A 17,428-nucleotide genomic window follows, 5' to 3' on the forward strand; every position below is an offset into this window, starting at 1 on the left:
AAAAAAAAGTAGCATAAAAGAATATGAATGTAGTTCAATGGTTCAGTCCTTGACTACCACGCACAAGGCCTTTTGATTCCTAGCACACAAAACAAAACCCTTACCATCTAAGATTCCTATGTGAGCACCTGGAAGCCTGAGACAGGACGATCATGAGTTTGAGGCTGGTCTGGGATACAAAATGAGTTCTAAACCAGTTTGAGATCTAAGCAGAAATTATTTCTAAAAACCAGAAGCTAGGACTGGGTGGTGGTGACTTAAGCCTTTAATCCTAGCACTTGGGAGGCAGAGGCAGGTGGATCTCTCTCTGAGAGTTCGAGGCCTGGTCTACAAAGAGAGATCCAGAACAGCTAGGACTATTATACAGTATGAGAGACCCTGTCTCGAAAAACCTAAACCAAAACCAAAAACCAACCAACGAACCAAACCAAATCAAACAAAACAAAAACCCCAGAATCTAGAGAGAGGGCTCAGCAATGAAGAGCACTGGTTGCTCTTCCACAGGATCCAGAATTGACTCACTAAGTGGCTCACAGCCACCTAATTCTAGTCCAGAGCCTCCACAAGCACTTCATGTATGTGTTGTAGATACACACATACAGGTAAAGCATCTATACACATAAAATAAAACTAATCTTTAAAATAAACAAACAAGCAAACACTAACAAAAGAGTCTCTCAAATGCCTGGTCAGTTCCATGAAAATTAGTTGGACATAAAGACCCTGAACTAATCCACTATGCTGGACAGCTAGCTGTGCAGTGACCAAGGGCAGTGTGGAAGGCTGGAAAGCTCTTCAGTCTAGATCAGTGCAATCTTGAGGATTGAGCTGAGCCCCAAGGACAGGCTGATAGGTGGCACTAGGCTAGGCTGATGTCACATGATCTGTTCTCCCATGGATGTCTACTAGTATCCATGAAGGGCTTTAGGTCAAAACAAGACCTAGGCAAGACGGTGACAACCAAGTGAGGAGACAGACCAGTCTACTCGAACAAAGCAACCATACACTTGCACATTCAGTGTTCTGGAAATAATCACTGCCCAACAAGTGTTAATGCTACTCAACTCTGGGTAATAATAATGGGAGTCTGTGTTCTGGTCTGTGGGCTCTTCTACCTGGCTGTAACCTCAAAAGGCAAGCATATATGGAGAACCAAGAGTTCTGCTCATGGGCTAGAAAGATGGCTCAGCTATTAAAAGCTAGGCTGATAATCAAAACCAAAACCAACCAATCAAGATTAAAAAACCCAAAAACAATACAACAAAAATAGGAAAATAAAGAGTTGGGTTCCCACCCAGCATCTACAGCTGTCTCTCCTACTTAAAAAAAAAAAAGACCTTGAGCTGGGAATGAGTGTATTACCGGCTGAAGCTGTTTTCATGGCTGAGGAGATACAGAAAGAAGAGTCTGGTGAGAAGCAGTAGCTTGGGAAGACTCAAATGGCCTGAGGTCTGCACAGAAAGGCACCTGAGGATATATATACTTAGTGAATGGCAACCACACAAGGTGATGAGGATGGCCATTGCTGAAAACTGATGACCCACTAAGCTGGGCTTGTACTCCCCCAGAAGCCATATCTAAAAACAAATAAAACTCAATAGGGACACATACCAGAAAAAAAATAGATGCCACAGACAGAGTAGAGACAGCTATAAGCCAAAGAAGCAAATAAGAAGAGAGCACAACAATCTTAGGGTGAGTATCAGAACCCCAAGTTACTGTGTTTTATAAAATTCCTACTACTCAACAAAAGTTTAAAAACATTCAGAGGGCCAGGCAGTGGTGGTGCACACCTTTAATCCCAGCACTGGAGAGGCAGAGGCAGGCGGATCTTTGTGAGTTTGAGGCCAGCCTGGTCTACATCTACAACAGCTAGTTCTAGGACAGGCTTCAAAGCTACAGAGAAACCCTGTCTCAAAATACATACATACATTCAGAGGAACTGAAAATGTGACCCACACTCATTCAAGAAAGGAAACATGAAGGAACAAGGAGTGTTTGCAGGTGTTGGATCTAGCAGAGCCTTCAGGGACATTATTACCACTGTGTCTCAATAACTTGAAGATGCCACATTAAAAAACTTCATGTGTAAATGCCAAAGCACAGATTCTAGCAAGGATAGAAATGACAAAGACCTGACCAAGATTGTAATTATAGCTCAAAGTCTAAGTTGATAAATTACTAAAAGATCCCCAACAGCAGAATAAAGAAGAATGAAATTAAGCTAGTCAAGGTGATTCCTGTCTTGCTATCCCAGAATTTGAGATTCTGAGGCAGGAGGACTGCTATGAGTTCAAGGGGATTTGAACCCAGGCACTCATGTATATGCAGTAAGCACCCTCTGAACCATCTCCTGGTCCCAAATATTACTTACCTAATATTTGGGGGGCATACACATTGAGGCCAGCGGACGACTTGCAGGGACTGGTTCTCTTCATCATGCTGTCCTTGGAAGTGACTCAGGTTAAGCTTGGCAGTGAGTGCCTTAACCTACTGAACCATTTTGCCAAACTCAAAATATTACTTTTAAAAATAAATCGTAATTCATGTAGTGAGCAAGAACATAAAAATGTTTATCCTTGCCAGGCAGTGGTTGTGCATGCCTTTAATCCCAGCACTCAGGAGACAGAGACAAGTGCATCCCTGTGAGTTCAAGGCCAGGCTGGTCTACAAAGCAAGTTCCAGGACTGGTTCCATAGCTACTGAGAAACTCTGTCTCAACAAACCAAAGTTTATCCTTCGGGCTAGAGAGATGCACACTAACCAGTGGTTAAGAGCACGTGTTCCTTTTGCAGAGGCCTGGATTCGGTTGCCAGGGCTCTCTCACATCTACTCTAACTCCAGTTCATGCTCTCTGCTGGATTCCTAGTACCAAACATAATATGCTATAGAGACAATGATGGATTCCTAGTACCAAACATAATATGCTAGAGAGACAATGATGCAGACAAAGCATTTATACATAAAATAAAAAAATGAATCTAAAAAAAGTTTAGCCTCGAAAAAAACCCAGCCAAATACATTAACTTGTTTTTAATAAAAGTGCTTTGAGTTTCCTTCCATTTAATTGGATGTTGGCTGCAAATTGACTTTATAATGTTTAGGTATGTCTCCTGTATCTCTGATCTCTCCACGACTTATCATGAAGGGGTGTTGGATTTCTATCAAAAGCTTTTCCAGCATCTAATGAGATGGACTGTGTGGGTTTTTTCTTTCAGTTTGTATATATGGTAGATTACATTGAAAGATTTTCATGAACCATCCTTGTATCTCTGGGGTGAAGCTTACTTGATCACGGTGGATGAGCTTTATGACGTTTTCTTGCATTTTGTTTCTGAGTTTTTTTATTGAGCATTTTTGCATGAATGTTCATGAGAGAAATTGGCCTATAATTCTCTTTGTTGAATCTTTGTGTGGTTTGGGTATCAGAGTAACTGTGGCCTCATAAAATGAATATGGCAATATTACTTCTGTTTCTGTTTTGTGGAACAATTTGAGGAGTATTGGTATTAGCTATACTTTGAAAGTCTGGTAGAATTCTGCGCTGAAACCATCTAGCTCTGTTTTTTTTTTTTTTTCTTGGTTGGGAGACTTTTAATGATTGCTTTTATTTCCTTAGGGGTTATAAGTCTATTTAAATTGTTCATCTGATCTTGATTTAATTTTAGTAAGTAGTATCTATCAAGAAAATTGTTTATTTCTTTTAGATTTTCCAATTTGGTGGAGTACAGGTTTTTGAAGTATGGCCTAATGATTCTTTGAATTTCCTTGGTGTCTGTTGTTATGTCCCCCCTTCTTGTTTCTGATTTTATTAATCTTGATATTTTTAGTTGGTTTGGATAAGGGTTTGGATAAAGGTCTATCTTGTTGATTTCCTCAAAGAACCGTCTTTGTTTCATTGATTGTTCTGTTTTTATCTTCATTTCATCCCCGAGTTTGATTATTTTCTGCTGTCTATTGTTGTGTGCTTCTTTTTGTTCTAGAACTTTCAAGTGTGTTGTTAAACTCCAGTTTCTTTCTTTTTTTAATTTATTTATTATGTATATAGTGTTCTGGGCACTAGATCTCATTATAATGGGTATGAGCCTTCATGTGGTTGCTGGGAATTGAACTCAGAACCTCCAGAACAGTAGTCAGTTCTCTTAACCTCTGAGCCATCTCTCCAGCCAAGCTCCAGCTTCTTTATGCAGGCACTTAGTGCTATGAACTTCCTCTCTTAGCACCACGTTCATGGTGCCCCATATGTTTGGGTTCGCTGTGCATTCATTTTCATTGAATTCTAGGAAGTCTTTAATTTCTTTGTTTCTGCCTTGACCCGGTAGTCATTCAGTAGAGAGTTTATATGAGTTTCCATGAGTTTCTAGGTTTTCTGTTGTTGAAATCCAACTTTAACCTGTGGAGGTCTGATAGGATACAGGAGTTATTTCTATTTTCTTGTATCTGCTGAGACTTTCTTTGTGACAAAGTATGTGGTCAATTTTAGAGAAGGTTCTGTGAGGTGCTGAGAAGGTATATTCTTTAGTGGTTGGGTAAAATGTTCTGTAGATATCTGCTAGGTCCATTTGGCTCATAATGTCTGTTAGTTCCATTATGTCTCTGCTTAGTTTTTGTCTGGATTACTTGTTCATTGGTGAGAGTGAGGTATTCAAGTCTCCCACTATTAATATTATGAGTGAGTTTCAATGTGCGATTTGAATTTCAGTAATGTTTCTTTTACAAATGTGGGTGCCATTGCATTTGGGGAATAGATGTTAAGAATTGAGACGTCATCTTGGTGGAGTTTTCCTTTGAGGAATATTAAGTGTCTTTACCCATCTCTTTTGCTTTATTTTGGTTGGAAGGCTATTTTAATGTTAGATATTAGAATAGCTAGCTACATCAGCTTGCTTCTTAGGTCTGTTTGCTTGGAAAATATTTTTCTCTGAGGTAAGGTCTATTTTTAATGTTGAGCTGTATTTCTTTTATGCAGCAGAAAGATGGATACTATTTTCATAGCCATTCTGTTAGCTTGTATCTTGTTTTGTTTTTTTAATACAGGGTTTTGCCGGGTGGTGGTGGAGCACGCCTTTAATCCCAGCACTCGGGGGGCAGAGGCAGACAGATCTCTATGAGTTCGAGGCCAGTCTACAGAGGGAGTTCCAGGACAGGCTCTAAAGCTATAGAGAAACCCTGCCTCGGAAAACCAAAAAAGACAGGGTTTCTCTGTATAGCTTTGGAGTCTGTCCTGGAACTCGCTCTGTAAAACAGGTTGGCCTCTAACTCACGGAGATCTGTCTGCCTCTGTCTCCCAAGTGCTGGGATTAAAGGTGTGCATACCACTGCCTGGCATCCTGTGTCTTTTTTACTGGGGAATTGAGTCTATTGATACTGAGAGATATTAATGACCAATGACTGATAATTTATGTTATTTTGTTGTTGTTGGTGGTGGTGGTAGTGTGTGTGCTTCCCTTCTTTTGGTTTTGCTGGTGTGAGATTATTTATTTCCTGTGTTCTCATGGGTGTAGTTAGCCTCCTTGGGTTGGAGTTTTCCTGTGTGGGTCTGACATAGGTCCTCTGCATATATGCTATGGTTGTGTAGCTTGGTGTTTTTGTCAGAGCAGGGACTATCTCTGTCTCTTTTACCTGTTTTTGGGACCCCTTTCCTCCTACTGGGTTGCTTCATCCAGCCTTAATATGAGGGAATGTGCCTAGTTTTATTGTAACTTGATATGCGATATTTGGTTGATATCCCTGGGAGGGCTGCCCTTTTCTGAAGGGAAATGAAGTGGATCTGGGGGAAAGGGAAGGTGGGGGGGACTGGAGAAGAGGAGGGAGGGAGTGTAACAGGATGTAATATATGAGAGAAGGTGGGGGGGGCTGGAGAAGAGGAGGGAGGGAGTGTAACAGGATGTAATATATGAGAGAAGGATAAATAGAAAAGAAAAAAAGAACATATGAACTTGGACTTGTGAGTGGGCTACAGTGCAACAAGATGGAAGACGCTCTGTTTCCAGAGAGCTATGTGGCCAATGGCCCCAAACTTACCAAGGAGGAAAAATAGCCAGCACCAAGTGGCTGTGGGCTCTTAATCAGGCTATTGCTATCTCTGTGCCACCAAAGGGGCAGGAACTCAGCTACTGAAACTTGTGTTTGGTATAGAAGGTACCACTACTCACAACATAGTTTCAGAACATGTAATAAACATGCAGAGTTTCTGGCTGTCACAACCTATAGAGAGCTTTATAGGATCAGCAATACTTGCTGCCTTCAATCCTTTGTGGAAGGGCAATCCTCACAAATGCTCACAGCACTCATTACTTTTGAGAAATACTGGTGAGGGCTGGGATGGACAGCTTTCTTTTTCTTTTATCAAGACAGGGTCTCCCTCTGTAGCCCAGACTGGCCTAGAACGTGGATAACCCAGACTAGTCACTAACTAGAAGCAATTCTCCTGCCTCAGTCTCCCAAGGGCTACTGCTAAAGATATGAACTACACATAGAAGGATAGAAAGATGTTTCTTCATCATCATCATCATCATCATCATCATCATCATCATCATCATCATCATCACCTCAGAGACCCTCCTGCCAACTTCTCCCAAGTTCTGGGATTGAAGCTGAAAGCTTTCATTTTCTCTTTCTTTCTCTTTTAAATAGTTTTTCAAGACAGTAGCCCTGGCTGTCCTGGACTTGCTCTGTAGACCAGGCTGGCTTCGAACTCAGAGATCTGCCTCCAGAGCGCTAGAACTAAAGGCATATGCCACCACTGCCCTGACAAAAGTTCTTTTCCTTCCTTCCTTTCTTCCTTCAAGATTTAATTATTTATTTTATATGAATGCTCTATTGACTTTATACCAGAAGAAGGCATCAGATCCCACTATGAGCCACCATGAGGTTGCTAGGAATTGAACTCAGGACTCCTGGAAGAGCAGTCAGTGCTCTTAAGAGCTGAGCCATCTCTCCAGCCTCCTGAAAGTTTTTTCTGGTTTTTTTTGTGGCTTTTTTTTGAAAATTCAGGTATATTCTGATTGAGAATGATATATCATCATCATCATCATCATCATCATCATCATCATCATCATTATTATATATACAGTGTTCTCCCTGCATGTCTGTCTACACTGCAGAAGAGGACACCATTCTAGATGGTTGTGAGCTACCATGTCGTCGCTGGGAATTGAACTCATGACCTCGGGAAGAGCAGCCAGTGTTCTTAACCGCTAAGCCATCTCTCCAGGCCCCCTGAAAGTTTTTTCTTAAAGGGACAAAATACCAACATATTCCACAGGTCGTTATGCAAATGTTTATGATGTAATTACCTAGAATGTAAAATAAAGCTCAGCCCTGGGTGTAATAAGACAGGTGGCTGGTTAGTAACGGCCATGAGGTGTACACTTTACCAATTTCTTATCTTCAGCATCACTACAACATGGTTCTGCTTCTCTGAAAATCTCCTGCTGTTCAAAATGAGCTTGTTTCTGGCCTTCAGAAACCAAAGACCAAGGGCCATAGTGACCATATATGAAGGCAGAGTCCTGGTGGGCTCACCTGCTTCCTATAGGGTGTGATGACACCAATATCCTTGGAAGAAACTTGGCTGGAGACATTCCGGGCCAAGAGGCAACAGTAGCGCATGACCTGGACAGCCTCGGCTGGGCTGAACCATGACGGGCTTCTCCCTTCACGAGCCTCATTCCCCTGAGACAGTGAGAACATAACATGTTATTTACCTAGTGACGTGTACCAGGAAAAAGAGCTCAAGTAGGGACTGGGAATACACAGTAAACACAACAGAAAAAAACATTTCTATTGTCATACAGAATTTATAACCTATCAGGACAGTTATCATTAAATATTGGAAATTAGAACCATCTTTTTAAATAAAAAGTATTTTTGTGTCCCCTTTCCCAGACAAGGTCTTGCTACGTAGCCTTGGCTAGGTTGGAACTCACTATGCAGAACAGGATGGCCTTAGCCCGAGTGCTGGGATTAAAGGCATGTGTTGTCATATCTGGCTAACAAAAAATGTTCTGAGTCAGAGTCTTACTATGTAGCCCAACCTGGCATAGAACTTGCTAGGCAGATCAGGTTGGCTTCAAACCTACAGAGATTCATGTGTCTCTGCCTCTCAAGTGCTGGATTAAAGGCCTATAGCACTAAGCCTGCTAGAACCATACTATATTTTATGCAAGTAAAGAAAAGGGATGCTTGTACAATCTACCATTTTAGGGCCAGAAATGGTGGCACATCCCTTTAATTTCAGTAGTTGGAAGGCAGAAACACACAGATCTCTGTGAGCTCAATGCCAGCCTCGTTTGCATAGTAAGTTGTAAGACAGCCAGACCTATATAGTGAAACCCTGTCTCAAAAAGCAAGCAAGCAAGCAAACAAACAAAAGAAATCCTGAAGTTCTACTAGATGGATAAACCCTGAGGAATGCTGAGTGAAATAGCCAGGCATTGGAGTATGACTGTATAGTCCACTTACACAGGTCTACAGAGTGGTCACATTCATAGGGGGCTGCCGGGAGCAGGGCTAGTGGAGAACTAAGATTTTGTAGGGAGGGAGTTTCAGTTTTGCAATATAAAAAGATTCTAGAGATTGTTGGCCAAAAACTATGGATATACTTAACAGCACTGAACTTCACAGTTTAAAATGGTTATTTCACCATAATTTAAAAATGAACAAAGCTTGGTGTGATGGTGCACATCTTTATCCCATCACTGGGTCTGAGCGTGAGGTCAGCCTGCGCTACTTACCAAGATCCTGTCTCATAAAACACAACAGAATAAAAAAGTAAATCAGATAAAGCTATAATAATCACAATTACCTTTCAGAATAGCCTGTTTTATGATATATAATTTTATCCATTTTTATTTATAATATAACCTAAATATCTTAAACATTAATGAGAACAAAGATTATGGTAGGATTTTAAAAACTATTTTATTACCTTATACATGTGTACCGTGTATGTGTCTTGTGCTCACTAAGGTCAGAAGAAGGTATCAGATCTCTTGGAATGGGAGCTACAGATTGCCTTAGTTAGGTTTTTATTGCTGTGAAGAGACACCATGACCATGGAGACTCTTATAAAAGAAAACATTTAATTGGGGGGGCTTGCTTATAGTTTCAGTTCAGCCCATTATCATCACAGTGGCATGCAGGCAGATGTGCTTCCGGAAGAGCAGAGAGTCCTAAATCTCGCAGGCAACAACTGACTCACTGGGCAATGTCCTAAGCATTGGAAACCTCAAGCCCACTCCCACAGCGATACAATTCCTCCAACTAGGCCTTACCCACTCCAACAAAGTCACACGTTCTAATAGTGCTGCTCCCTATGAGATTATGGAGGCCAATTACATCAAACTACCACATTCCACTCCCTGGCTCCATAAGCTTGTAAAATATCATAATGAAAAATTTAGTTCAACTTCCAAAGATCCCATAGTCTATCACAGTCTCAACAATGTTTTAAAGTCCAAAGTTCAGTCTCTTCAAAGATTTCTGCAATCACCTGTAAAAATCAAATTCAAAAAGCAGATCACACACTTCCAATATATATTGGCACAGGATATACATTACTATTCCAAAATGTATGGAAGGGGGCCTAGTGAGGAAGGACTGGACCAAAACAGGACTGAAAACCAGCTGGGAAAACTCCAAACTCTGCATCTCTATCTGTATCTGCATGTCTGATGTCAAAAACACTCTCTAAATCTCTAACTCCATTCAGCTTTGTTGACTGCAAGACACTTCTTTTAGGCTGGTTCCACTCCTGTTAGCAGCTTTCGTTGACAGGCATCCCATGATTCTGGCATGTCTATATCTAACATCGTACGTTCTCCAAGGCAATCCAGACTTCAACTTCACAGCCTTACTCAGCGGCCTCTCTACTAGGCCTCCATTCAGGAACACCCTGACACATGCCTGGCCTCAGTGGCTTTATTCCATAACTCCTTTCTTTTGTCCTTAACTCTAAATCCAGAACAATGTGGCAAAAGCTGCTAAGTTCTGTGCTCGCTGGGGCTGGAACATGGCCCCTTGTTTAATTCCATCTGCACCAGCTTTCTGTCCTTCACTGCCTAAGCTTGGCTGTCCTGACACTTGCTCTACAGACCAGGCTGGCCTCAAACTCAGAGATCTGCCAGTGTCTGCCTCCGGAGTGCTGGGATTAAAGGTGTGCACCATCATACCCAGCTCTAAATTTTTCTTTGGTTTCTTTCTTGGATTGGAAACTTAGCTGAGTGGGATCTTGCCCTGAGGTCACTACTCCATTCCATTTATTAATCCATTTATCTCCTTTTCATATAAATCTTCATTATACTTATCACTAATAGCTACACAACAGAGTTTTATACTAGACTGTTTTGAGATTTCTTCTGCCAATAGAATTAAGTCAAATCTCTTCACTTTAGCCTCAGGCAGACTCTTCAGACTAGGGCAAAAGGCAGCCACTTTCTTCACCAAAATATTGCAAGAACAATCTCTAGGCAACATACTAAAATTATTCTCCTCTGAAACCTCTTGAGCAACCCCCCTGACAGTTCAAATAACTCTCAGCACCTCTGCCTTCCATGCTTCTACTATTATGGCCCTTTAAGCAGTGCTTAAAGCATTCCACTGCTTTCACAATCCAAAGTACCAAACTCCAAATTCCTTCAAGCAAACCTGTTCATGGTCAGGCCTATCACAGCAATACCCTAATCCCTGGTACCAACTTCTGTCTTAGGGGTTTTATTGCTATGAAGAGACACCATGACCACAGCAATTCTTATAGAGTAAAACATGTAATTGAGGGGAGTTGCTTAGAGTTTCAGAGGTTCAGTTCATTATCATGGCAGGGAGCATGGCAGCATATGGGAAGCATGGTGTTGGAGAAGTTGACTGATCCACTGAGTGGTATCCTGAGCATAGGAAACTTCAAGCCTACCACCACTGCTGTGGACTAGAATATTTGTTTAACTATGTAAAGATGTGCTGAATTTGTTTGACCTTGCCTGCCTAAGGCACCTGATTGGTCTAATAAAAAGCTGAATGGCCAATAGCTAGGCAGTAGAGGGATAGACAGGGATGGCGGCAGAGAAAATAAAGAAGAGAAGGAATTTAGGCTGGAGAGAGAATAAGGGAGAAAGAGAGGAAGACATCCTGGGCTGGCCAGCAAGGCACCTGCCTGCCAGCCAGCCACAGACAGAGGAAGCAGGAAAGTATGAAATAAAGAATGAAAGAAAGGTAAAACGTCCCAAGGCAAAATGTAGATGAAGAGAAACAGGTTAAATCAAGTTATAAGTGCTAGCAGGATATGTATAAGTTAAAGCTGATCGTTCATAGCTAATAATAAGTCTCTGTGTCATGATGTGGGATACAGCAATCTGAGAAAGCCTGCTATACCTTATAATGACACACTTTTTCCAAGAAGGCCATACCTACTTCAACAAAGTCCCATATAGGTAGAGTTTTCCTATACTGGAAGCTGCTTCAATTACCACACAGAGGCTTGTATTAATTGTAAATGCTTGTCTGATAACTCAGACTTATTACTAACTAGCTCTTACACTTAAATTAACCCATTTTTATTAATCTATGTTTTGCCATATGGCTCATGGCTTTACCTGTCCTCCAGCACAGCCTTTCCACTGTAAAATATCTGTTTATTTCTTTTATCTGGAGTCTAGACACACAAACTATGACAGGACAGAGGAAGAGGATATTTCCCTCCTGTTTCTGGCTGAAAACTTAGCATTTGCATTCTTTTGTTGTTGTTGTTGTTGTTGAAGAGGAAGAGGAGAGGGAAGGAGAACTGTGGTTGGTTATGTAAAATGAATAAAAAGAAAAAAGATTTGGAAAAGTCAAAAAGGTGATGTATAAATGTAACCAACTATCACAATTTGTGCTCAAAACTAAGCAACAGAAACAAAAACAGGAAAATAAATCTATAGTCTCCTAAAATATATGCATGTAAAAAAAAGTTACCAGACTCAGAAAAGAAACTCACAAAAGAGGTGTAAAGTATACAAGGTTGAGAGGTAAAAAAAGATAGTTTTGGGTTGGTAATACAAATTAGGATGGAAAGTAATTTGGTACAACACTTTGAATTCACCAAAAAAGAGTAGATAATAGAGTGTTTTCTTTGAATTTGTCAAATGCAAATGGCTAAATTCTTACCTGTATATATTTGTATATAGTTATTTTACATATTGTATATGGTTTTACTATGTTAGTTAAAAATCTTCCTTTCTTTTCTTTTTTAGACAAAAGGGGGAAATGTGTGATATTTTGATCATATTCTGAAAAATACAGCTTGCTTGTTTGGAGTCAGAGGGAAGAGTTAGCCACTAGCTGACCAAAATTAACCACAGAGGTTTTGGAAGACTGAAGACAGATAGGAAGGAAGTAGGAAGACTGGGTAGAAAAAGATCTGGCTCTCTGGTTGGAGGAAGGAACAGAGCAAGTAGGAAGACAGTGGCTTCTTTGCTTCTCTGATCTTTCATGCTCTTACCCCGACATCTGATTCCTGAATTTTTATTGATAGAGAATAATTAATGTTCCAGCCACACCTCCTAACAGTGCCATTCCCTATGATATTATGGGGCCAATTATATTCAAAGTCCCACACAGATGATTGTGAAACATCATTCAGACATCTGGGATTGAAACGAGACCCTCTGCAAGATAAACCACTAAGCCAACGTTTTAACTCCAAATTTATTTTTTTAAAGATAAGGTCTCATATAGACCAGACTGTCCTGGAACTCACAAAAAAATCTGCCTGCCTCTGCCTCCTGAGTGTTGATATTAAAAACATGCATCACCACACAGGGTTTCAGAAAAATTCAATCAATAGCCAAGAATTACGTAGAAAAATATGGAAAATGTGGAAACAACAGTAATAAAGGTAAAGAAGAAATAAAACCCAACAAAGAGTAAGATGATTTGACAAAATTGGATTAAATATGACACCCAGCTGCTTCTAAAAAAAGTCTAAAGTACAATACAGTGAATAGCCAGGCATAGAGGCAAATCACTTTAATCCCAGCACTCAGGAAGCAGAGGCAGGTGGATCTCTGTGAGTTTGAGGTCAGCCTGGTCTACAGAATGAGTTAGCCCTGGCAGAGTTAAATGGTGAAGACTGTCTCAAAAAACAAACAAACAAACAAAATACAATGACTGAAAATGAAAATCAAAGCGACCATTCTCACCTATGAGTTACGAAAGACCCTTTCTCAAAATAGCCAAAGCAAGCAAATAAAAAGTCTTAATGAAAACAGAAATAAGGGCCAGGCATAGTGGTATTCAAATTTAATTACAGCATTCAATAGGTAGAGACACGCATATCTCTGTGAGCTCAAGGCCAGTTCTTTTCAGGCCAGCCTGAACCACATTACTGATACTCTATCCAAAGAGGTGCAAACAGCAACAAAACAACCAACCATTAAAGAAAGTACTTTTCATCAGACATAGCAGCTGAAATCTATGACAGAAAATTCAAAGTCAGTTTTGGCTACAAAATAAGATCTGTGTCACTTCCCACCTCTCCTCCAGTGCTAGGCTGGGGAGAGGAAAAGGGATTGGAAAGAGAGGTGAAGTAGAGCTGGTCTGGGATATGGCAGCCTGGACCTGTCTCTCATTAAAAAGGAAGGCACAGGACTAAAAAAAAATACTAGTAGGAGTTGTTGGCCAGAGAATTCCAGACTCCCAACACAATGTAAATTATTTCTGTTGCCCCTAGTAGCCTCCCAGAGGCTGAAGGTAAGTCAGGACTGCTAAAGACACCATGCACTTTGGACACACAGGACTTGGAGGATTCGAGCTAGAGATGACCTGACAGCCTCCTCCTCAAGGACTAGCTTTCATAGTAACAGAAGGTGCTCAAACAGTCCTACCCAACTGTGACATCTGTGAACCACAACAATGCCCAGCATGGCAAGATGTTCCTAAAGGTGTAATAATGGTACTCATAGCTTGTTGGCAACCAACAGCTGTCTGATTAAATTAAGGACTGCTTAGCAGAAGGGAAGTCATGCCTGGGGCTGGAAAACTAGCCAATTGCTGTGGCTAGTGAGGTCACAGCTCTTCAAGGAGAACCTATTGCCACCACTTCACTAAACAAGCATAACTCCTGACTGCACTCCAAATACTCTCACCATTTATCAAAGAGCTTCCCTTTAGAGCAGAGATTACAGAAAACCACAACTGCTCAAATCAGACAACAACTGATCATGGAGTCCCCATTCCCAACAGATAAGTATACAACACAACTCCTGTACCTAAAGCTCCAGGAACATTGTGGAAGTGGGGGGACCAGAGAGACTGTAGGAGCCAGAGGACCAGAAAGTCTCCTGTGAGAGCATATCTTGTAGAAATGACAGGGAAGCTACATCCATGATGACAATATGTATGTCTAAACAAGACCTAAAATATAACACAAAGCCATGCCTTTGTGGAAGGGGGAAATCTCACGGATCCCACTCCCAGACGAAGAACTATAGGCAGCTAAGGACTGCTAATTGTGGGACAATTAGAATAAGCCCCCAACTGGCTATCTAATACCAAGAGCTCAGCTCTGAAATCATATACACACAAGCCAACACTAAACTGACTCTGCAAGCTATATTTATATATTTATGTATTTACACTTGTATGTAACAACAGAAAAAGAGGCCATGAATTTGAGGAGAAAAAGGGGGTGCATGGAAGAGGTTGGAGGAAGGAAAGAAAATGCAGAAAACGATGTAATTATATTTTAAGTTAAAATATTAAAAAAACTAGTGCGAGAAGAGATGAGTAAGGTAAGGTATCAAGGAAGAATGCTAAAGATAAAAGCTGGAAATAATGAAGGAGGGAAGGCAAAGGCAGATCAGTCTGTCCATCCTGGTTTCTCACTTGTACCAGAGGATGATACAATGCTACTATAAAGAGATGATAAAGGCTTTAGGATCTTATGGGGCCATATTGTCCTGTTCAGTGTTGCCACTAAAGCAGAAAGCAGCACAGCCCAAGTGGTCTGTGCATGATGTATACTGTGGCTTCTCCATGACAATTCCTGTGGCAAAAAGACACAGTTTCCTCTGGGCCTGTTTTGTGATATCTAGGATTTCAATCCTATCCTGAGCATGCCATAAACACCTTACTGAGCAATTCTATCTGGTACATCCAAAGCACAGGTGGGCACCAGAGGAAGCCAAGCATTCAGTAAACAGGGACCAAGCCTGCCAGAAACATTGCAGCCAATACACACAGGGATGTAGTCCTTTCTGCTCCGACTGGGCGTGGACCACATGTTCTCAGGGCTTAGAATTTAGCAGAGTACTTGACATTCAGAAATACTGAACTATGACTACATCACCTGCAGTGATCCATGCTGATGCTCCACCACCTCTGTATCCACTGGAATACAAACGGACTTTTTCACAGCAGAAGCAGGGCTTCCAGGTCTGAGTCTATTCTCAGTTCTTCACATGGCCTATCCAGATCATTGTCTTATCCAGCTGCTCCCCAGTGACAGTCTGCTTGGCTGTCCCTGCTGACTCTCACAACTGCACCGATTACGGAGACAAGCAAGGGAGTCCACCTCTTATGGTTACAAGATCTCTGAAACTCTGCCTGCCTGATACAGACTCCCCAGTTAAAAGTGTCCATAAAAGTCAGATGTGGGGGCTTCCAAATGTAATCCCAGCACTAAGGAAATTGAGGGGAAAGGATTTGAGTTCAAGGTTGGCCCGTGTTGGCAAGACTGTCACAAACAAACAAGGCAGGGGTGTGACTCAGTAGGTAGAACGCTTGCCAGGCATGATGCATGGAGTTCTTGGTTTCATCTCCAGCACTGAACCAGGTATGGTGGTGCATGCCTATAAACCTAGCCCTTAGAGGTGGAAACAGTGGGGCCATAAGTAGAAGGTCATCCTGAGCTTTATGTCAAGTTCAAGGCTAACTTAGTATACACAAGATTCTATCTCAAAAAACATAAAAAGGGGCTCGACAGATGGCTCAGAGGTTAAGAGTACTGGCTGCTCTTCCAGAGGTCCTGAATGCAATTCCTAGCAATCACATGGTAGCTCACAACCATCTGGTGCCCTCTTCTAGCCTTCAGAAATACACGCAGGCAGAATACTGTATACATAATAAATACATTTAAAAAGCAAACAACCAAACAACAAAAAACCTGCCCATGAGAAACCTGTTGAGATATTTACCCTGGATCAAATAGAGATATTGGTCCACAGGCTACTCCTCCTCCCTCTTCAAGAGTGTGTTTCCTGGCCTCTGTACATGACCTTTAGGTTGTCATGTACTCCCAGGGTCTGTTGGTGATCAAATCTATATTTCCATCTTGTTTCTCAGGGACTGAAAGGTACTTTTATCTTAAAAGTTCTCCACACTGGGATGAACATGGTAGCATACATCTTTAGCACATGTCTTTAATCCCAAGGCAGAAGCAGGTGGATCTCTGTGTTCAGTGCCAATCTAGTCTACAGAGTGAGTTCCAGGTAGTTGGAGTTACACAGGAAAACCCTGGTCAAAAAGAAAAATCCTCTATATCCACTTGTATTTTTTTGACTCCCTTCCACCAACTTGTACCTTTATGGTCAACTACACACGTGCACATGTATGTGTGTGCACACATATACCCCACACACTTCATCTTTGTGGTACTGAGGACTGATCCCAGGGTCTTACACATGCTAGGTAAGTATTTTACTACTATACTGCATATTTAATATACATCTAATACTTGACACTTTTATTTATTCTAACTTTGTAGAGTATATTTTGTAACATCAAGTCTAATGATTCATTTGTCTGGTTCTTTTTGATAATATTAAAAATTGAATCTAGGACTAAAATGGCATATTATTTATGTTTTAATAAATAAAGCTTGCCTGAATATCAGAGAGCAAAGCAGCCATACTAGTCAGTCATACAGGCCAGGCAGTGGCGGCACATACCTTTAATCCCAGGACTCAGGAGAGGCAGATGGGATCTCTGTGAGTTCAAGGCCACCCTGAGCAGAACAAGACTGAATCTGTCTAAAAGAGAAACAGAACTCACACAAAGGTGATCTCAGCACTGAGGAGGTAGAGACAGGAGTGATATGGCTGGGCAGAGAGAGGAATATAAAAGGGAAGAGACAGGAATTCAGTGGAGTGTGGAGTCTGAGGTTGGCAGAGAGCACTGCAGGATTGCCCCTTTGAGCCTTGGTAGAGGCAAGAGCTCTACTAGAGGCTGGCTGCTTTGCTTTTTCTGATCTTCAGCTTGAACCCCAATATCTGTCTCTGAGTTTTTATTATTTGTGCTACATAGGACTATACTAATTTTCTTTTATAAAACACTTTTAACTGTCATTAAAAGAGTCCTCATTGTTGCGGGAGGTCCTTCCGCTCCTCCAGCCTATAGCCGCTGAGATACCCGCCCATTGGGGCGTGGTCTCTCTCCCTTTAAAAAAGCGGCC

The 17,428-nt window shown here is 41.3% G+C and overlaps 1 protein-coding gene across 1 annotated transcript in view; it reads right to left on the reverse strand.

Moving 5' to 3' along the window:
• Positions 1–17,428, reverse strand: part of Mov10l1 (Mov10 like RISC complex RNA helicase 1) — an 82,837-nt gene that overhangs the window by 4,563 nt on the left and 60,846 nt on the right. The window contains exon 22 of the mRNA XM_013348818.2: positions 7,528–7,677. Coding sequence (XP_013204272.1) covers positions 7,528–7,677 — 150 coding nt within the window. The remainder of the gene's footprint in view (positions 1–7,527; positions 7,678–17,428) is intronic.

Source organism: Microtus ochrogaster, chromosome 15 (genome assembly GCF_000317375.1).
Source record: "Microtus ochrogaster isolate Prairie Vole_2 chromosome 15, MicOch1.0, whole genome shotgun sequence".
Lineage (NCBI taxonomy): Eukaryota > Metazoa > Chordata > Mammalia > Rodentia > Cricetidae > Microtus > Microtus ochrogaster.